The 22795-nt window shown below is 39.9% G+C and overlaps 1 protein-coding gene across 1 annotated transcript; it reads right to left on the bottom strand.

Annotated features, from left to right (window-relative positions):
- Positions 1-4444: 4444 nt before the first annotated feature.
- KRCC1 (lysine rich coiled-coil 1) lies at positions 4445-21777 on the bottom strand. The gene is given in 6 exon segments (XM_058686387.1): positions 4445-5857; positions 5888-5919; positions 9421-9533; positions 21550-21655; positions 21658-21717; positions 21720-21777. Coding segments are annotated over 6 exon segments (1179 nt in total). The 3' UTR covers positions 4445-5047.
- Positions 21778-22795: the final 1018 nt, after the last annotated feature.

Raw genomic sequence — 22795 nt, 5'->3', positions numbered from 1 at the left:
GGGGTGAGATGTACAAGAATGTCAAATGTCTGTTGTGAGTCAGAGCCCAGTCAGCATCAGACTGTTATTAGGGTCTCTGGTCTCCAGGCAATCCACGATACATTTGGATATCCACACTGCCTATGAGAATCGTCCTTTTCTTTGGTTTGATTCTTGTCCATGGAAGTCCATACTTTCTGCTCCTGGAAGAGCCAGCTGAGTCCCCGAGTGCCCTTGCATCCATCATTTCCAGGGCAGATAGCCTGGGGGCAGGTGGCAGGGAAATCCTAGAGTGCACCCTCTTTCCTCCATGATTAATACTGTGACCCAGGGTTGCACCTTCATACCTTGGTCTCAGCTGCCAGCTCTCTCACATGCTTTCCTCTGGCATTCTGGGTATAAGGACTGCCTACAAAGTACTAAAGCAGTGTGCCCAGCCTGAGGACTGCCCCTTTCCAGCCTGCGGAGGTTGTTTGTTTTTATTATGCTGAGTATTTTATGGCGTGTCAGGCACTTCACATATATCTTCTCATTTAATCTTCGGAAGAGCCCTGCAAGGGTACTTGTCTCATCGCCATATTACCGATGAGAGAACTGAGACCCAGAGAGATTAAGAAACTCACCTAAAATCACACAGTATATAAGTTAGTTTTTGCTGCATCACAAACCGCCCAACAGCTCATGATTTCAAACAGCAAGAAGTTTTCTCACAATTTTGTGAGCTGGCTGGCCTGGCTCAGTGGGGGTTGGATGACCAAGGTGTTCTTGTATGTGGGGAAGAGGAGGAGTCAGTTCAATGTCAGCTGAGTGATGGAGACATGGCCATGAGGCTCTCATTATTCAGCAGGGCTTGAGTGGCTGAGTTCCAAAAGTAGCGCGAGTAGCAAGCACAGGCACGTTTCCAAATCCAGCTTGCATCATATTTGTTATTCTCCCGTTGGCCAAGCCAAGTCCCATGGCCAAGCTCAGCAGTACGGGAACGGACTACCTAAGGGGTGGTACAGGGAGGAAGAATTATCGCTGCCATTTGCCCCAACAAAGAATGTGCCATACATAGCTTGTAAGTGTACAACTGGAGTTCAAAACCAAGTATGTCAGATCTGAAAGTTCAAAACTGTCTTGGGAGTTATTGCCCAGGGTCAGAACGCTGCATGCATTGCCTAAATAAGTCAACCACCTTTTGCATGCACACCTGCAACTGTTTTGCAAATGCATATACATATTGCCATTAATAAACACAAATTACACATCAATAAACACAGCTTTAAGTGTCTGTTCTGCTTCACTGATTGTTTTCTTCCTTAGAGACTCCAAGTGTATTTGGGTCTTCTTTGCTTATCTTTTATCCTTAATCACCTTTTTGCAGGTCTTTTGTATTTTTTTCCTTACTTTTGTTGCCTTATCCTCATTATTCTCCTTTCTATGCTTTATTTCCTTTTTCTATGTTGTCTATGCTCACTTCAGCCCTGTTTGAAGTGTTAGGTCAGAGTTTTCATCTGCTTAGTGTCTGAATTCTTCTGGTGTCTTCTTGTCAAAATATGTACAGTTCATTTTTTCTCTTGTAATACCTTATGTGTGGCTAGGTCGCTTTCTCCTCCTCTTTTCCAAGATTGAAATGAAATGTGTTAACCTTGACTACTGGAAGGTTCCTTTCTGAAAAAGGAATGATCTAGGGTACCTTTCACAGCTTCACAGCTCAGGGCTCCCTCTTTTGTTATTGTGAGGGGTGCAAAATACTATTTCTCTGCCTTTCAGGGCTAAGGCTCGTTTCAGAAAAATCTGCTCTATTTCCTATTGGCCTACAGGTCTTACCTGCCAAGGTGAGAACCTTAGATGCTGTATTTTGCTTTTACAGCAGTTTCTGGGTTTTGTTTCATCTGGGACCTTTTCCTGCTCCCTGTTTGAACATTCTCTTCTCCTTACTCCTAGTGTTACTTCCCAGCTCAGTTTGGTTTCTCAACCCAGCAGATTTTTTTGTTTTGTTTCATTTTGAGGCAGGGTTTTGTCCTTCTGAAGGAAATGTTTGCTGGGTATTTCTGAAATCCTCAGGGCTTAGATGGCCATAACAGTCATAGGTTGCTGGGTGCCTCTGGTGCCTGTTTTGCACTCACCAATTCAGAACCCATGATGATTTCTTCCAGTTCTGCAGCTCTTTGCAGACTTACTTGTCCTGTTTAGTGCAAGGATAAACGATGGTTTGGGATAGGATGGCCGTCAACGAAGATGCAGAGAAGTGGACAATAGGAGAGATTATGTGATGGTATAACCAGGGGGAATTACTGATGGGCCTGATGTAGGAGAGGAAAGGTTGAACAATGGAGTTGGTGTTGTTATTCACAGAGATGGGGAAGAGTGGACGGTGAAGAGGCGGGAAGGAATGCCTGGTGATGAGGGAAGCAAGTACTCTTTTGGGTTTCCAAGTGGAAATATCAACAAATGCAGTTGGCTATGAATCTAGAACTCAGGGAGAAGATGTAGCCTAGAAATAGAAATTTAGAGGTATCTTAGATAATTTGTGTTGCTATAACAAATTACCATAGACTAGGTGGCTGATGTAGCTCTGGCCTCTTCTTATAAAGGCACTAATCCCATTCCTAAGGGCTCTACCCTCATGATCTAATACCCTCCCAAAGACCTCACTCACCTCCACACACCATTACACTGGGGATTAGATTTCAACATATGAATTTGGTGGGTGGGGAACATGTAGTCTACAGTATCGATATACAGGTACATTTAAAGCCATGGGCCTGGATCAGATCACTTAGGATGTGTGATTACAGAGTGATGGTCTAGAGCTGGTCTCTGATGCACTATACATGATGATGCATTTCGAGGTAGGTGGAGAAAGAACCAGTAAAGAAGCCCATGAGGAGGAGGAGCTATGGAGGTAAGGAAAATCAGGCAAATGCAGTGCTATGAAGGCTGAGGGAGGGGCATTTCAAGGAAGAGGGGCTGACCAGGTGGAAGTTGCTGAGAGGCTGAACTGAATACAAATAAAAAAATATCCATTGGATTTGACAACATGGAGGTCATTGGAGATTTTGACAAGAACAGCTTCAGCGAAGTGGTAGGGACAGAAACTAGATGGAAGACATGGAGGAGAGAATGAGAGGTGAGAAAGTGTAGACAGCTGGCATAGACAAGTTCTTTTGTGAAAGAGAAAGGAGGTAGCTGAAAGACGATATGGGGGTCAAGGGAGTTGTTTGTTATTGTTTTTTGTAGAGGGGAAACAGAAGCATGTTTGCATTCTAATGGAATAATCCAGTAAAGGTGGAGAGACTCATGGTGCAGGAGAGATGAAGACATTGAGGAGGTGAAAGGGTGTAGGATCCAGTGCATGAGGGGAGACATTGGTCTTTACTAAGAGCAGGGACACCTTAACTGTAACAGGAGGGAAGACAGAGAACAGACTACCTGAGGGAAGTTTATCAGTCTGGTGGTACAATGAGTTATAATCCCCTCTGAAGACTTCTTTTCTCACTGGAGTGTGAGGTGAGGTCATCAGCTGAGAAAGGAGGCCTTATGGGAGGCACTAGGAAGGGAAAGTTTTGAGGGAAGAGAATATAAAAGTGGTGTCTTTGAGAGTGGGAAACTTACTATGGAAACTCAATGGATTGGAGGTTTGTGGTCATTAGTTTAAAATAAAATGGGTCATATACCCTCTCTTCCTTCCTCTTCCCCTTCCAAGTAGCTTCTTTGCTACTTGGGGCCTAGGCAGGTAGGAGGCTAGGTAGGGTGGTGATCCAGAGAAAGGCCAGGGCTGAGTAAGGCAGCAGCCCAGCAAGGGTAGGGAGACTGGTTACATGCAAGAAGATGGCTGTGTGTGTGGGGAATATATGGAGTGATATATATGATACATATATATCTCTCATATAACATATATATATGTATATATATATATATATATATATATATATATATATATACACACACACACACACCTATAAATATTTATATGTATTTTAGCATATAAGCTAAAATCACTTTTAGCAAAATAATTCTAAAGTTAATATTAAAATAGACATGTAAGCCCAGCATTGTGGAAAGCAAAAAGAGTTTTCATATCACGGAATCTTGCTACCCAAGGCATTTTAGGGGCCAATCTTTCTAGTCATATTTGATAATGAGGAAAATGAAGTTAAGTGACTCCCCCAAAGTCACATAACAACTTGATGGCATAGCTGAGACCTGGATTCTGGGACTCAGTTTCCCAGGCCATAATTTTTTTCTACATAAAAAAGGGAATTATCAATTTCAACACTTTGGAAAAATTATGGTCATTAATAGATTTCTATCCTAAAAAGTGGGTTGAAATATGAATAAGCCAGGTAAAGAATTTTTACAACTGTAAAGTGTGACCCACCCAAAAGATCTTCCTCGCAAGTGTAACTACTCCATTATTTCTCTTCCAAAAGAAAATCATCACTGAATGGGAACATATAATTGACACAGAACAACAAAATGCAGAAATTAGAACACTTTATTATAAATATTTCCAGAATATAAACTGATTTTATATCAAGACTCTTTGAAACTTTTAAAACTATATGTAACCTTAGCTTATTATTATTATAATGTATTTCATTTTCCACTTTGCAATCTAGAAAATACACTGCAAGTTAGGTCTAACAAAGGAAAAAAAATCAGTCTAAATTGTGTCAAAGAGAAAACTAGTGAATATAAAAATATCCCACCCAAAACTAAAACAAACCTAATCAAGAAATAGATTCTGCAAAGCCCGTTAATACTTCAATTTAAAATAAGTGACCTCCCAAGGGAAAAATACTTCTACTATCATAGCATTTTGATGAGTAAAAGCAGTGCCACTCTCATTAAGGAAAATTACATTATATAGAAGAAAAATGTAGGGATGCTTTCAGGAAGCGAGGAAAAGTAATTTCCGTGCTGGAGAGTAACCACATTAAATACTTTTGGTTCACTCAGCCTGCTGTTAGAAATTAAAGTAACTGTTCACATGAAAAAATCGATATGAACATGGACATCATAAAACCAAGCTCCTCAACTATTTTTTCAATTTAACCTCAGGAGAACCAACTCAGGATCTTCAAAATCCAAGGATAGACTGGTCCCAAAGCATTTCCTCCTCTGTCCTCTCTTTACCTTGTTCCTTTTTCTCTTTTCTACGCTTACGTTCCTCTTTCTTAGAGGCCACATCTCGGCCTTTTTTCTCCTTTCGATTCTTAAGCTTTTCTGTACTGACCCTGACTGTTTCCATTTGTGTTAGATTTCTTTGGAAGTTCTTGTGTTTGTCTAAATCTATTTCCTCACAACCTTTTTTCCTCCTATGCTTGGGCCGCTCCTCCTCTGCTTTTTCTCTGGCTTCCTCTGGGTGCCTTTTCCCCTGCTGATGTATCTGTTTATGACTGGCTTGATGGGCGCTGGCACTGTTTTCTGAGGAGAGACGCTTGTAAACTCCAGATTCCACACTGTATGGGCGACAGTTATACGCTTGCTGACTAAGGTTCAGGGGTCCTGGTTTTTCTGAGAAACAGTCCCTGGTGAACTGGCAGTAGCTCAGAGAGTCTAGTCTTAGCCTACTGTCATGAGCTGGTAGCCACTGAGGTAACCGGTTTTCCACCTTTGGTGAAATAGGGCATGATCTCGGGTAGGTCTGGACAGTCTCAGATGAGAGTCTGTGATCAAACATTCTATGCCTCGGTCTGTAATCAACCTCTTCTTTGTACCCACAAGTTTCCAAACAATCCTCTCTCATCTTTCTGAAACAAGTCTTTGGCTCTAAGCCTCTGGCTTTCTGCACTTTGATATAATCTTCAAGTTCATCTTGAAAAGAGTCATATGTCTTCTTTGAATGCTTCATTAGGTTGACAACAAGGGGTTCTCTGTAGAGAAGATGGGAAGAAAATTCTTCTTACTAGATTATTGTATTCTGAATATTTCCTTTGCTCTTGAAGAGAGCTTCAAAAAACAAAACAAAGAAGCCCAGACAAATTAAAACCTAATTCAGCAAAGAAGTTAAATATCATGACATTATACGCCAAAATGGTACATTAGGATAGTCAAATATCTCCCAGGCCACTCACAAGTAGGTTTACCATTCTCAGAAGTGGGATGAAGAGGGCAGAGAGCAGATGACACATAGGGTTCTGTTGTATGGCTAAACATGTAAGGCATATAGGGATGTGTGGTTAAGGGCCACACATCCCTGATAGGTGGCTGATAGTTTTCATAGTTTTCCTGAAGTTCTGACTAATCAGTTTCTTGTATATTGTTTTTTAAGAGAAGTAATAGAACCATAGAGAAGTAATTTTTAAAATCTTCAGTTTACTCAAACAAAATAAAATAAATACGCCTACTTACCTGACTGGAGTACCATAAGACTTAATAATAAAAGGATGTTTATAAAATGGTTTGGGAATGCTGGAAATTGGAAATTCTGCTACAAGATGAAACTACTCTTTTGTATAGGGCATGAGGGAAGATGAGGGAACAGAGTTCCGTATCTTCTGTCCAGGGCTTGGATTTCATTCCATTACTTCTGATTGGTAAAAAAAAAAAAGCATTCTAGAATGTCTTCTGGTTTGTTCTCTATTACAGTACTGGTGGGAGGGTTAAGGGAGGAATGGAGATGAAAGCGGAGAGGGGGTCAGACTGATGCAGAGAAAAGTTTCAGAAGAAATTTAAAGTAGAGACACGAATTTTTTGTTGGCTTGTTTGATTCTTTTGGTGGGGGCAGCACTATTTCTGATTTCTTTCTTTCCCCTACCTCAAATCCTGCATTAAGTACAAATGTAGCAGAAAACATCCTTACTACAAGATCATGTCCTATGTAGTTTTGGTGATATACTTTGTCTCTAAAAATTAGGAGGTGGCATACCCACGGAGAACAGAATGTTCTTCCCTTTAACAGAAAGAAAGAAGCACGACATAGCACTCCAGAGTCACTAATGATCAGCTATGTTTTCTGGAAATTTCAGATCAAAAAATAAAGTCTGCATGAAGTCTAATTTGGTGAATCAGAAAATTTAGCTCCTATTCAACTTAAATAGTACAAAAATTCTAACGAGAATAACGCAACAAATATTTGATTATAGGCAAAAGATTTGAACAGACAATTCAGAAAGGAGTATATACAAAGGGCCAATGAACACATGAAAAAATATCAATAGTCATCAGGTCAATGTCAATTAAAACCACAATGCAATTCCACCACGCACTCACTAAATGACTGGGATAAAAAGAATGACACCAGCAGTATAGTTTGTGAGGATACAGAACAACTAGAATTCTCACACACTGCCGGTCAGGGATAGAAAATGGTACAACCACTAGCAAACAGTTTGCTGGTTTCTGAGGAAGTTAAACATACACCTACTGTACGATCTAGTTATTCCATTCCTCAGTATGTCCCCCCAAAGAAAAGGAAATATATGTCCTTACAAAGAATGATACATGAATATTTGTGGTAATTTTATTTGTAATAGCTCCAGAAAGGAAAAAACAGAAATGATGATCAACAGGTGAATGGAACTATCAATAGTGGTACATCCATACAGTGAAATACTATCAGTGGTAACAAGGGAAGAATTATTGGTTATTGATAAAGTCAACAACATCGACGCATCTCAAAATAATTATGCTGAGAGACGCCTGACAAAAGAGTACATAACATATGATTCCGTCTACAGAAAACTCTAGAAAATGCAAACTAATGTACAGTAACAGTGTTTGCTTGGGGATGAGACAGGAAGGGATGGGAGGGATGATTATAAAAGGCACATTATGGAGTCTGGATATTTTCACTGTATTGATCATTTGATGGTATACACATATATCTGTCAAAACTCAAATTTTGTATTTTAAATATGTACAGTTTATTGTATGTTAACTATATCTCAAAAAGCTGCTTTTACAAAGTCACTAGCAAGATGAAAAAGATGGTGATAACTGTTGAAGCTGGATGCTGGTACATGAGGGTTCGTTATACCATTTTGTCTAGTTTTATGTTTAGAAATTGATACTTCATGCCCACAAGGATGGCTATAATAAAAAAGACAGGTGAGATTCAGTATTGGCAAGGATGTGGAAAAATGGGTCATTTCATTCATTGCTTGTGGGGATGTAAAATGTGCAGCTATTTTGAAAAATAGTTTGGACTTCTGGCCCCACGCACACAGGTCTGAGCCTGCCTGGAGCCAGGTAGACCATCACCATGAAGTTCAACCCTTTTGTGACCTCGGACCACAGCAAAAACCCCAAATGCCACTTCAGTGCTCCCTTGCACATGCGCAGGAAGATCATGTCTTCCCCACTCTCCAAGGATTGGTGGCAGAAGTACAAGGTCTGCTCCATGCCCATCCACACAGATGATGAGGTTCAGGAGGTTCAAGGACACTATAAAGGTCAGCAATCAGCAAGGTAGTCCAGGTGTTTAGAAAGAAATAGGTCATCTACATTGAGCAGGTTCAATGTGAGAAAGTAATGCCACAACTGTCCATGCATGCATTTACCCAAACAAGGTGGTTATCAGCAGGATAAAACAGGAAAAGATCAGGAATAAATTCCTTTTTATTTTTTTAAGACTTTGTTTCTTTTTTTGTTTTAAAGTTTATTTACTTAGAGACAGAGACAGAGAGAGGGAGCAGGGGAGGGGCAGAAAGAGAGAGAGGGAGAGAGAGAATCCCAAGCCCTGACACAGGGCTCGAACCCATGAACCGTAAGATCATGACCTGAGCTGAAGTCAAGAGTCGGAGTCAGATGCTTAACCGACTGAGCCACCCAAGCACTCTTGATCAGAAAAAAAATCTTGAATGCAAAGCCAGATCTCAACAAGTTGGAAAAGAGAAAGGCAAATATAAGGAAGAACTTATTGAGAAAATGTAGGAATGAGTATAAACTGTTATGCAACCATAGTTTAACTGCAGATTTTTAGCCTGGTATATACTTCTTTGAAACTTTTCAAGATGTCTCTTGAACGTTTCATTTCTTTCCTGTTTTGTTATTGACATGTGGCTCTGTAAATCAACTTTTGCTGTTTTAATAATTTTATGAATAACCATTGGAAATGTTTCCTAATTAAAAAGAAAAAAAAGAAAAACAGAATGGCAATGCCTCAAAATGTTAACAGTGTTACTGTATGACCCATCAGTTTCACTCCTAAGTATATGCCCAAGAGAACTGAAAACCTATGGTTACACAAAAACTCGCACACAAATGTTCACAGTAGCAATATTCATAACTGCTAAAAAGCAGAAACAAGTCAATGTCCATTAACTGATGAATGGATAAATAAAATGTGGTATATTCACACAATGGAATATTATTCAGCAGTAAAAAGGAATGAAGTACTAATATGTGGTACAACATGGATAAATCCTGAAGGCATGCTAAATGAAAGAAGCCAGTCCCCAAAGCCCACATATCATGCAGAAATCAATGAAGAGGTGAATGGAAACTTACCCTTATCAGGCTGGGAACTTGGTGAAGAAATCTGATCATATTCCCCCATTAATTGCTTCAGTTTTCTAGCATGGACTTTCCCCAAATGGTGAGACCGTGCAACAACCAGGAAGCTAAAAAACATGATGCAGAGATCCCAAAATCTATTTTTGTCTAATATTCCACTCCCAGTCATCTGAAACCAAGTACAATCTTGTTACAAAGATTAAATAGTTCAAAGTTTAGACTCATACCACCAACATAGATCCAGTATCTGAAAATTCACAAATCCATATCCTTTTTTATCATTTTACTTCCTATAAACCTGAAGGTTAGGCTAACTTTTTGAGCATATATTTTACTCCGGAAAAATAAATAATATTTTGTTTTACAACACAGTGACCCCAAACGTCTACCTCTAAATTTGAAAATAGCTTTCATGATTTTTAACACATTTACTCTGAACTAAAAGTTTAAGGACAGAGTTTTGTTTGCATTCAAATCAAAGTATCAGCTTCAAGAGAAATTATCCTATGATTCAGAAGATGTTTATTTTCAACCTCCCTCATAATATGAAATCCTTTGCAATTCAAACTATATCACTACTTCCCATATACCTTTTACAAAGAGTATGTGTAAAAGCTCAATATTTATTCATTCAATGTGGTATCTATGAATAAAATAAAGGGAGGGATGATTGAAGATCATATTAAACATTTAAGGTAATATTTTCAATCTGTAACTAGATATCACTTCACATACCATCTCAAATCTTAATTTCCTGAGTGCTTGCAAGACTATCTACTAACTTTTTGCTAATTAGAATGAAATTTCAGTATGAAAACATTTAGTAAGGCTCTACTATTTAATATGGTAGTATATTCTTATTTAGTCCAGAATATATTCTGAAAGGGAAGTTACTGGGTCACCAGTAGGCGTCTGGACTTTATGGAAATGATCTGTATTGAAAGGCTGGGAGAAGATATCTGGCCTTGGCATTTTTGTGTTTTATAGCAGACAATTTCAAGAAATAGTCTATTTTAAGATAGTTACTGATTCTAGCTGTATCTCTCAGGTCATCTGGGAATCACAGAGAGGAACCACAAACCATCTCTACCTGTGGTGGGCAACAGTCCTCTATAGTTGTACAAAAATGATCACAAGCAAGGCTCCCTAAACAAGGCTCAGATAAGCCGCTCAAAGCTATAGTCATATTCACATATTAACTTCCAGAACTTTTGCTCAAAGTGTTCCTCACCTCAATAAATAATCTACACCAAACTTACCACATGTATATTTGAGGTCTGTACTACTATCTAAAGTTCCTAACAGTTGAAATGTATTTTTATTGAAATTTACTAGTTTATAGCCAAATTATGGGAAGAGCCTAAATGTCCATCAACTGATGAATGGATAAAGAAGTTGTGGTTTATATACACAGTGGAATACTACTTGGCAATGAGAAAGAATGAAATATGGCCTTTTGTAGCAACGTGCATGGAACCGGGAAGTGTTATGCTAAGTGAAATAAGCCATACAGAGAAAGACAGATACCATGTTTTCACTCTTATGTGGATCCTGAGAAACTTAACAGAAGACCATGGGGGAGGGGAAGGGGGAAAAAAAGTTAGAGAGGGAGGGAGGCAAACCACAAGAGACTCTTAAAAACTGAGAACTGAGAATTGATGGGGGGTGGGAGGCAGGGGAAAGTGGGTGATGGGCATTGAGGAGGGCACCTGTTGGGATGAGCACTGGGTGTTGTATGGAAACAAATTTGACAATAAATTTCATATATATATATAAATAAATTTACTAGTTTATAAATATGATACCAATCATGGAATGTCAAAATTGTACTTCCTATGCAGCCACTTAAGTGAATATGAATTGGAACCACATGTACTGTCATGGAGAAAAGTCCATGATATATTAAGGGGAAAAAACAAGATGTAGAACTCTATCTATCTACCTACCTGAGTACCTATCTGTTGATCAATCTCAAATCCAATTTTAGTATAAAAACACAACACAGAACCAAAAAATAAATATATTCACATGTATTTATTGTAAGGAAGGCATTAAAGGAGCTGGGCTGCAATCCATTCACTTCCTTTCTGAGGGTGGGGGGAGAGGGAAGAGGGTAGGTGACTTCTGGACCTCTGAGAAAAGAGACCAATGATACTGGCTAAAAGAATAGGAACTTATCTTTGAAATGCCCTTAGCAAGATGTTCCTGGCTAAGGATGATCTACAGTAAATAAATCAGGACCAATGTGGCATAGCTCTATGAAGAATGTCACATAAGCAAGGGTATATAAAATGATTCATAATTTAAATACCCACACTGTGTGAGGTGATCCTTACTTAGAAACCTCATCTATCTATTATTTTGGGTTAGAGATGCAGGTCTGAGGAGCCATCTTTCATGTCCTAGAGATCTTTGCTTCTTTAGAGTTGCTTGATTGCTTGTATCCTTGAAATACTTAGAAAGACTTGATACTAGGTAATATTACTGATTTGTGTTAGTGTGATTTGACAGTCTGATCTTGTATATCTCAATACCCATAGAAAAAAAAATCTGAAAAGATATACACTTAATGGGGCTTGGGATATGAGTTTAGGAAAGGAGTAAGAGACAATATTTAACATTCTGCTCTCTGCATATGTCTGTACTGTTTTAATTTGTGCAAAAAAAAATACTTTGTAATTAAAAACTCCATAAAAATTGAATTTAAAGGTTCTACAGGTTAATTTTCAGAACAAGTGTATAGATTAAAAAGGTTTGGCTAAAAATATTGAGTTCAAGAACTGTAAATGATAAACTTTTTAGAAAGGATGATGAATATTTAAAAATGTTTCTCTAATATATATAGTATCTCTCTGAATTATTTCTGAGTTGTTTTAATGTATATAATTTACTTATGACTCTAAAATTAAAATGAAAAGCAAGCCATAAGTGGGAGAAAATATTCCCATCTCATATATCAGACAAAGGACTTGTATCTAGAATATATACAGAACTCTTATGACTCAGTAAGATAAACACAAATTAAAATGGATGGGCTAAAGGTTTTAACAGACACCTCAAAGAGTGTGTGTGTGTGTGTGTGTGTGTGTGTGTGTGTGTGTGTATGGCTAAGTAAATGCAAATTAAAACCACAATGAGATACTACTACACTATCACTGGAAATGATTAAAATTAAAAGGACTAAAAATACCAAATGTTGGTAAGGATGTTCAACAACTGTAATTCTCATACGTTACTAGTTAGAATTTAAAATGGTACAACTTTACAAAGCTGTTTGATAATTTCTTTAAACATTCAACATCTATCATATGACCCAGCCATTTCACTTGTATTTGTTCAAGAGAAACAAAAACATATATCCATGCAAAGCCCTGTACATGAATGTTCATAGCAGCTTTATTTGTAATAGCCCCCAACTAAAACAACCCCAATGTCTGTCAATAGGTTAATGGATAAACAAAACCAGGTATATCAATATGGTAGAATTATTCAGCAACAAAAAAGAAACAAAATAGCAATATATACACAACACGGATGAATCTCAGAATCATCATGCTTAGTGCAAGATAGGAGTACCTACTTGTATGATTCCCTATTTGCAAAAAGTTCTGGAAATATAAACTAATCTATAGTGATAGAAAGCAGATTAGTGGTTGCTGGGGACAGGAGTAGAGGGAGGGATGGATTGTAAAGAGGCATGAGCAAACTCTGGGTGTTGATGGAAATATCTGGCATTTTATTTATGATGGTTGCTGAGTATATACCTGACAAAAACACATTGCCTTGTGTACTTTAAATATGTGTGTATTTTAAGTAAAGTATATCTCAATAAAGTGTACTAGAAGAGCTTAAACATCTATTAACAGGTGTTTTTGGAAAATGAAATAATTTTACCTTAATTTGTTAAACTGGACTTTTAAATGTTGGGTTTTTTTTTCCCCCAGAAAGATTATCCACCTAACATAAGGCCAATTCACCTATGCAGAACTACTGCCCATCATATTGTGTCACTTATCTCGTTGCTCTTACGAGCCAGACATAGGGATCCTGGAGCCAGTTATTAGCTGTGTAAGCTTGGTTAAATTTCTCAACCTCTCTGTGCCTTAAGTCCCTCATCTCTAAAATAGCGATGTAACATATACTTCAAAGAGCTGTTGTGAGCCTTAAGGAAATGAATATACATAAAATGCTTAGAACAGTATATGGTACATAGCAAGTACTGAATGAATGAGCTTTTATCGTTACTCAGGATTTCATCCATTTTACTGACCTAGTGAAATGTTCTCCCAGCCAACTTTTCTCGTAACTACAGAAAGCCAAATAAAGGAAAGGTTATGTGTAAACAGAGCAAGAGTGCCTGACAGGAGTACCTAATTCTTTGTATTTCAAGATAACTCATGTTTTAGAGGATCTTTTTAGTACTTACTTTTTGAAATGTTTATTTTTGAGAGAGAGAGCAAGCGGGGAAGGGCAGAGAAAGAGGGAGGGAGAGAAGCCTAAGCAGGCTCCATGCTGTCAGTGCAGAGCCCAATGCGGGGGTCAAACTCACTAAATGTGAGATCATGACCTGAGCTGAAATCACAAGTTGGACACTTAATCGACTGACTTCAGCTCAGGTCATGATCTCACAGTTGGTGGGTTCCAGCCCCACACTGGGTTTTTCGCTGACAGTATAGAACCAGCTTGGGATTCTCTCTCTCTCTCTCTGCCCCTCCCCTGATCACACTCTCTCAAAAATAAACATAGAGGGGCGCCTGGGTGGCGCAGTCGGTTACGCGTCCGACTTCAGCCAGGTCACGATCTCGCGGTCCGTGAGTTCGAGCCCCGCGTCAGGCTCTGGGCTGATGGCTCGGAGCCTGGAGCCTGTTTCCGATTCTGTGTCTCCCTCTCTCTCTGCCCCTCCCCCGTTCATGCTCTGTCTCTCTCTGTCCCAAAAAAAAAAAAAAACGTTGAAAAAAAAAATAAACATAGAAAGAAAGAAAGAAAGAAAAGAAAGAGAAAGAAAGAAAGAAAGAAAGAAAGAAAGAAAGAAAGAAAGAAAGAAAGAAAGAAAGAAAGAAAAATGAAATGAAATGAAATGGAAATGAAATGAAATGAAATGGAATGAAAACTGGGGGCTCCTGGGTGGCTCAGTTGGTTAAACGTCTGACTTTGGCTTAGGCCTTGATCTTGTAAGTTCAAGCCCCGCATCCATCTCTCTACTGTCAGTGTGAAGCCCACTTGCGATCCTCTGTCCCCCTTTCTCTGCCCCTCTCTTGCTCTCACTCTTTCAAAAATAAACATTAAAAAAAGAAAGAAAGAAAGAAAGCTGAAAGTCAGACTTGATCATTATTGTGTCTTCTGGCTGCTCTATTTTGAACCAATTCTTTGAAGATTTCAGTTTATATCCTGTGTTAATTGGTGCCATGTCTACTTTAATACCCAAAAGAGTATGGAATATCAAGCAGAAACCTCTAAGGATACTAGCTAATTTTACTACTTACAGGCTGGTGTTAGGTCCCAAGCAAGAAATAGCTTGTCTTGACTGAAACTCATCTGGAGTATTATTTTAGATTTACCTTCTAATATTTTTTGGAAAAAATCTAGCAAAATTCTGAAAACTTTTCTATTTCTAGAAATAGATCTCATGTCCTGATCTGGTCATAAGATCCAGCCCTGTGTTGGGCTCCAAGCTGAGCAGGGAGTCAGCTTGGGATTCTTTCTCTTGCCCTCTCTCTCTCTGCCTCTCCACTGCTCTTGCAAGCCCGTGTACTCTCTCTCAAAAATAAATATTAAAAAAAAAATTAAAAAATGGAAATTGCAAAGCCTGAGCTTTTGCATTGTATAAAATGTTTTTAGTAAGTCTCAGTTCTGATGAATAAATCAACTGAATTTAAGTGAAAAATCTATTTAAAAAATGTCATGCCCCACCGCACATCATTTCTGTTGTGACACGGCACTTAAACATTATACAGCATCTTTAAAAAAATGTGTATTAAATATCTCTGAAGAAAAAATGAGCAAAATTAGGATGTTAATTTGGTTAGTTTTAGCTCAGTTCTTTCCCTTTAATAAATACACCCCCAAAATGGTATGGTCTTATACTTTGTTTTTGAAGTTTATTTATTTTGAGAGAGGGAGAGAGAGAGAGAGAGAGAGAGAAATGTGAGTGGGGAAGAGAGAGAGAATCCCAAGGAGGCTCCACATTGTTAGCTCAGGGCCCAATGCAGGGCCCAAACTCACCAACTGTGAGATCATGACCTGAACTGAAATCAAGAGTCAGATGCTTAACCGACAACTGAGCCATCCAGGCGCCTTATGGTCTAATACTTTTAAATCTAACTCAGTCAGAAGTATCAGGAGACGTTTTATATTTTCCCATTATTTGCATTTTTCTCTCAGCCATGTTATGTAGCATTCTCTGTATTCCATTAAAGCTATCTAAAAGTATTTTGTTTTTTGATGCAGTAGTAAACAGTATTTTTAAAAATCTGAACTTACTGTTTGTTGCTAATATTGAGCAATACAATTGATTTTGTATATGGAGCTAATATTTTGCCCCCTTGCTAAATTTATTCTAGTAGCTTTTTCTGAGGTTCCTTGGCATTTCCTACATAGATGATCATATCATCTGCAAATAGAGAGTGTTATTTCTCTCCAATCTGAACATCTTTTGTTTTTCTTGTCTGACTGTACTGGCTAGGACCGCCAGTACAATACTGAACAGAAGTGGTGAGAATGTATAGCCTCCCCTCATTCCTGCTCTTGAGTTTTGCAATCTTTTAGCATCATTATAATCTCAGGAAAGGCTAAGCAGAGCATAGCATTACATTTTAGGAGACTAGGTAATTGACTGTTATCTTTGCTATCTTTTGTAACTATTTGTTATCTTTTCAGGTTTTTATTTTTTTATTTTTTACATATTTAAGTATTTTTTAGCGATCTTAATTGTGCTAGACATGCAACCCTGTAGCTGTCAGCCTCGTAAATACTCCTAGCTATGTTGGTTATTAACCCTGTCTTTTCAGGAAAGTAGATTAGTATCTGATTTAGGAGTTTGCCAAGCTCTAGCTATTTCACACTAACACAACAATCACAAAAATAACTAAGGGTTTACTACTATGGCAAATTTCCAATGATAAAATGCAAAAGAATTAACAAAATCATTAATTGGGAGTACTACACATTTAATATAGTTACACATTTAATATAAAATTTATGTCTTTATTTAAACTAAGTCTTTGAACATCAATAATTGTAAGTACTCTGTGGCTAGCTAGCTCAAGGATCATGCTTGTGAAGTTAGTTTTACTTGGACCCAAGGCAGACATCCAACATCAGAATGCCAGCAGATGCATTCCATTCCTTTCAAAGGATTAGTAAATGTGAATGTGAATGGGTCCGTAAGAAGTGGGGGAAAGCCCCAATGCTTTCACATAGATGCCCTAACATATATGTGGTGAATATAGTAGGGGAAATCTTTTTAGCCATTTTAACATGCTTAGTCACTATTTTCACACACTGACATCTAATAAAGTCAGCAGATCTGCAACTAACAAATAATCATCAATGTCTCTCCAGAGATCTTTCTCCCCAACCATTCTACCCATCTGTCAACACTAGATTTACAACATAACGTGCCCTGGTGTGCACGTAGCAAATATGTCTTGGACAGAGCACAGCTTTATACAAAACAATGAACTACTCCTGATTATCCCAGGAGTCCTGGCTAATCCACATTTAAGACTACATTTTCTCTAATGTGTTCATCCTGCTATTTCTTACCAATTTTAGAAGTTGTCAATTAACCTGTTTCCTCCCCACTCCATGGAGAATTTGACTGCCTCACACTACTATCCCACATTTCCTCTGCAGCCATTTCAGGCTAAGAGATAGAAGTTGTGTGTCAGGAAGAAGAAAGCAATCATGCCAGCTCTGGAGCACTCACCATTAACGTAATTTGAGAGATAAATAAACTTTTATTGTGTTTAAAAGAACAAAAAACCCCCAAACTGCATTTTGTTTTGTTTTTTCTTTTTCTAATTTCACAAAAAAACATTAACTACTAAGCTCTTTAAAAGGGCTGTGCCTAATTCATCAGTATATCCTTGGGACTGAGCACAGTACCTGATACATACCAGGAGCTCAAAAAGTGTTTTCTGAATAATACAACAATGGCTATTAGCTAGATTTTTCTGTCATTTGATCCAAATCTCTGCTTACTATCATGAAAACAAAGGAAAACATTTTTAGGTAATGCTATGTAAATGGGTTACTGATTCAATAAGGAGTCAAAAATGTCCTTCATTCTAAAACCAAGTTCATTTAATTTCTTGAAAAGAAGCAAATAAGCTGGAATTGTTTTTTGTGGTTTTGTTTTTACTAATCCTTCAGGAATATGATTACTTAAAAAAAAATTTTAACTGTCAAAAATACTTGAGAAACCAAAAAACTTTTTTTGAGAAACCTCACTGAATGAATTAGAGTGTCCTGGAAAACGTTATGACAACTTCACCATAAATTCTCTATATATGTCTTTTCATAGAAGTCTGGTTATGCGGTATTTCTTTGGGTTTTTGTCAGTGAGTTTAATTTCTCAATTTCCTATTTGTAATCTGACACTTTCTACATATTCTCTGCTTGCCAATATTTAATCCTTACCGACATCTGTTCATTATCGAGCCCATACAAAGGAGCTCCTCTCAGTGTTACAGCTATAGGTGAAAATGGTTTAGCAGATGTTCTTCAAATCAGTTTGAATGGTCCTATCAGGATCTTGACAGTGACTGGGATTTTAGTAACTGGAAGCACAATAATTCATACATTTAAGGTAAATCTCCTAACCAAGTCTTTTAAGGAAAAAAAAAATACTGGGTCAGTAACAAGCAACATTTTCCTCTTGTTTATGTACTGTCTTACCTGGCAATTATTTAAGGCTTTTACAAATATCTCAAGTAAAAATATATGACTTCTACTAGTGTTTTAAATAGTATAATATGCCACATATTTACCATTTGTTAGGTAGCAGTTAACTGAACAGTTAATGAAGGATATTTACCCAAAATAATGTGACAAGAGGTAATTTTTAGGTAGCGAATTATATTTTGTTTTTCATATCCTCATGAATAGTCTCAATCTTAACTCAGAGATTTCATCACTCTTTGAATGCCACCTGACGGCCATTATAGGTCAAGGTTTCGTGTTTTATGAACTGCTATTCCAGTACACAGCCAGCTCATGGAAAGAATATCAATACCGAACTGTAAAGCCAGTTAACAATTTTAAGGACCTCAGAGTTTGGTTGGTGCAGAGGTCCTCAACCTCGACACTACTGACATTTTGGGTAGGAGAATCCTTTGTTAGGGTGGGTGTGGGACTGCCCTGTGCATTTTATTTCTATCAAATAGATGCCACGTAGCACCTGTGCTCACCCTGTCCTTCCTTGCCCAGTGGTGGAAACCAAAAATGTCTGCCAAATGTCCTCTGGGGTAGGAATGCAAAATAACCCCTGGCTGAGAACCACTCAATTGGGCTAATCCCATTCCCCCTCCCCACAGATGACAAAACTCAAAACGGAAGTTTGGGACTTTGAAAGTTTGAAAAGAAAAGTTTGGGACTTACTCAAGTCATACAACTAGTGGACAAACTAGCACTAGAACCTAGTACTAGTCAAGATCCCTATTCCAGTATTCTCAGTATACCACCTTGAAGTCGTATAGAAAGGTTACTGATAGCACTGTGTGAACTGACATTGTACAAAGTCTTAAGAAATTGCACATATTTAAAGTCATCACACACACACGAAAAACAAAAAATGCCATCTGGCAAAAAACTTGTTTTTCCATGAGAAACTGTTTCCAAATCTTCCTGTGATCTGGCTGAGAGCCAAACTGAATTGTATAAACTATAAACCGTATAAAAATGATAAACTGTATTACAAATTGCATAATCTATAAACTGCTCAGGCTTACTTGTTGGTGAGAGGCAGTAAGTCTGGTATGAAAACTAAATCCAGAGTTTATTTTTGACCTCAGAACAATGATAACTAACCTAGGCTGACTCAAGACGTTAAATCTAGTCTTCCGAAGGCTGCCTTCATTCAGAGATTTACTAGAACATCACTTGGTTGCAATGACTTCCTCATTCCATTTTTACTGCATGGAATTTATATAAAGTGCTTATAAAAATGTTTTAAGAAACGTATACTTTTTTTTTTTTTACTTTGCCGTTCCACCAAAGTGAAATACGTAAAAGATTATGGAATAGCACAGAAAAATAGAATATATCACGAAAAAGGGTAAAAACAAAATTATTTTCATGAGGTTAGTATATTGATGCCTCTCCAGAAAAAAGGAATCTAAATTATTCTACAATATTTTGGCTTCCACTGTCTTTTCCCTCTGGGGACAAAAAGCAACATAAGTCAACACGGTAAGTACTAAAAATGATGAGACTGAAGATGGTGAAATGTTTTACTGACACCTGCAACGCGATCAAGCTCCACCATCTAAAATCCTTTCCTATGGGGCACCTGGGTGGCTCAGTCGGTTAAGTGGCTGACTTTGGCTCAGGTCATGATCTCACGGTCCGTGAGTTCGAGCCTCACGTCGGGCTCTGTGCTGACCGCTCAGAGCCTGGAACCTGTTTCAGATTCTGTGTCTCCCTGTCTCTCTGCCCCTCCCCTGTTCATGCTCTGTCTCTCTCTGTCTCAAAAATAAATAAATGTTAAAAAAAAAAATTAAAAAAAAAAATAAAATCCTTTCCTAAACTGCCTTACAGTCTTACCTCATAGTTTGGGACAAATAGGGTGTTCACAGGCATATAGTACTTGTAGGAACTTAAACATCTGTTAGATCGAGATGATGAGGAAATAGCTTTTTGTGTTAGGGGAAATGTGTTGGTGAGAACTGTGAAAACTTGGGCAGAAACACTCCTTCCAAACTCCTGCAGGGAGACTTGACCAAATTTTAACATGGCCTCTAGCAGCTTAAGGCTGAATCCCAGCGATGACCCAGCCCCCTTTGGAGCTCCTGCAAGAAAAACCTCAGGGCTGTCAAAAAGAAATCTGCTGTTTTTAGAGCCAACACCTGATAACAGGTCCCCATCTCTCTTTTTAAGAGTACTTACTGAATTTGGATTGTGAATCCTTCCTGTCTCTGAGAAGGATGTGTCCCTCCTACAACTCAGGAGTGTCCTTCTCAAAGACCTGAAAGCCATTCCATTGAAGTGTAATCATCGGGAAGGAGACGCCTAGGTCTCCCAGTGGCTGTGGGAGGATAGAATCCTAAGGTCCCTCCCTACTTGCCAGCAGCGAGACACAGCTGGCCTAACAACATCCCCTTTGTAATTCCTCACTTCCCTGACTCTTCTGGAACCCCCACCTCTCCTCCAGTCCCTCATTTTCCCTTTGAAACTCCCAGTCACCTCTGCGCAAATGCAAATGGAGCTCAGCTCTTTCCCCTACAGTCGGGAGTGTCTGGATGAATTGTTTTTCACCGCTCTCACTACTGTCCACTTTGCTACCTTTGACACTGATCTGTAGATCCCTATTGAACTCAGACCACTATCAAAACAGGCCTATAAATCTCAGAAGCTTGCTTTATAGGGTGTTATCCTCAAAAAGCCCCGGAAAACTCTCCAAAGGGACCTCTCAGCGCCCTCGACCCTCCGCTCTTCCCCCAGGGCCCCGACAGTTTTAAGCTCCGGAGCTACTTCCTGCGGTGGGCAGAGTCTTAACTCCACTTCGGCCCAAGTGTCTACTTCCCCGGATGTTCAAGTTCACCCCGCCGAGGTTTCCTCGCTTCCACGTCTCAGGCCGTTTCTCTCCTTATCCTCGGAGCTGCCTCATCCATCCTCCTTCGCTTTCCCTGCCACTCCAGTCAAGACTTCTCCCTGGACATCTCTCTGCCCCCTCAATCCTCAGCTTCCTGAGTTTGCTGGGGTGTCCCTCTCCCCTCCACGCTCCACCGGGGGGCCGTGGCGCCCCTTTCCCCGGGCGGCGGATGGTGAGGAGGGCGGACGGACTCCGGCCCCGACCCGGTCGGCCATGGCGCACGCTAGGGGCGCGCCCAGCCTTCACTGGGCCGCGGAGGGAGCTGAGGGGCTGAAGACCGGGACGCCCCCGCCGCCGGGGCGGGAACTCACCTTCTCTGAGGCAGGGGCGGGCGTCTACAACTACTGTCCCCCTCCCCGCCAACGCCGCCGGCCGGGGGATAGGCCGGGGTGGAGGTGGCGGAGAGGCAGGGACAGGCGCTGCCGCCACCGCCGCCTCCGCCGCCGAGCAGGCGGGGTGAGAGGAGGAGGCGGAGACCAGGCTTCCTGAGGGGAAGTCTCCGCCACCACCGGCGGCTTACTGGACGGCGCCAACGCCATGGCGGCAAGGCGCGCTACTGCGCTTGCGCGGGTGCCTCCCTTCCAGGGAGGCCCTTTAGCCCCGCCCCCTTTAGCCCGGCCCCTTTCGCTGGGGTTTTTTTTTTGCGGGGGGTGGGGGGGTGTCTCGGCTCTAACTGTGGCTGTGTCCCCTCCGTCTCGTGTACTTTCCCCGGGGACTTTCCCCTCGTTGTCGGAGGGAAGGGAGAGCGCGTGGGGCCGCTCGCCTGGGGTGAGTGAATCTAAAACCGACTAAGAAAGAAAAAGTCTGGGAACCTCCGGATTCTTCTTCCAAAGTATCTGAGAAATACGTCATCTCCTTTATCTGTTTGTCTTTCCTTTGTTAGGCCTTTATTGCACAGAGTTAGAGTAAGCAGAAGACTTGGTCCTGATACGTTGTCGTCACTGGTCCGTAAATGACTTTTGTCGCCCTCCGTCAATATATGCCTATATGCGCGCACTCACACGCACAGCCAAACTCACCTCATCTCATTCCCCATCCCCCAGAGAAATCACTACCCTCCTTTGTAGTTTCTTTTCATATCTATATCTTTATTCCATACGTATGCGGCCAAAAACAGTTTGGATGATTCTTGAATTTCCTAAGATTTGTATCTTTCTCTGTGCAGTATTCTGGAACTTGTTTTCACTCAACATTTTGAGGTTCATCCAAGCTGTTGCCTGTAGGTGTTTGTTTCACCGCTGCACAGTATTCCACCCATTTTCCTGTTGAGGGGCATGACTCCTGGTGCAGGGTGCCAAAGTTTCTCTTGAATGGCTTCTCCCTCCCTGTCACACTGCCATTGCCTAATTTCAGGTGCCCATCATCTCCTGTTAGAACCATGGCAAGAGATGCCTAACTTATCCTTCCAACTTGACCAGCCCAGTGTCCTCTCCATACTACTGCCAAAGCCTTCTATGTAGAAGTCATTTTGGCTCTCCGTTGTCTGTTGGAGAAAGTCAAACAGGAGTACTACTGGGCTTCTGTGCACCCTGATCTCTGTCTTTCTACTGCTCACTT

Source organism: Neofelis nebulosa, chromosome 9, assembly GCF_028018385.1.
Source record: "Neofelis nebulosa isolate mNeoNeb1 chromosome 9, mNeoNeb1.pri, whole genome shotgun sequence".
Lineage (NCBI taxonomy): Eukaryota > Metazoa > Chordata > Mammalia > Carnivora > Felidae > Neofelis > Neofelis nebulosa.
Note: the sequence above shows the minus strand (reverse complement) of the source record. Positions and strands in the feature narration are given on the sequence as shown.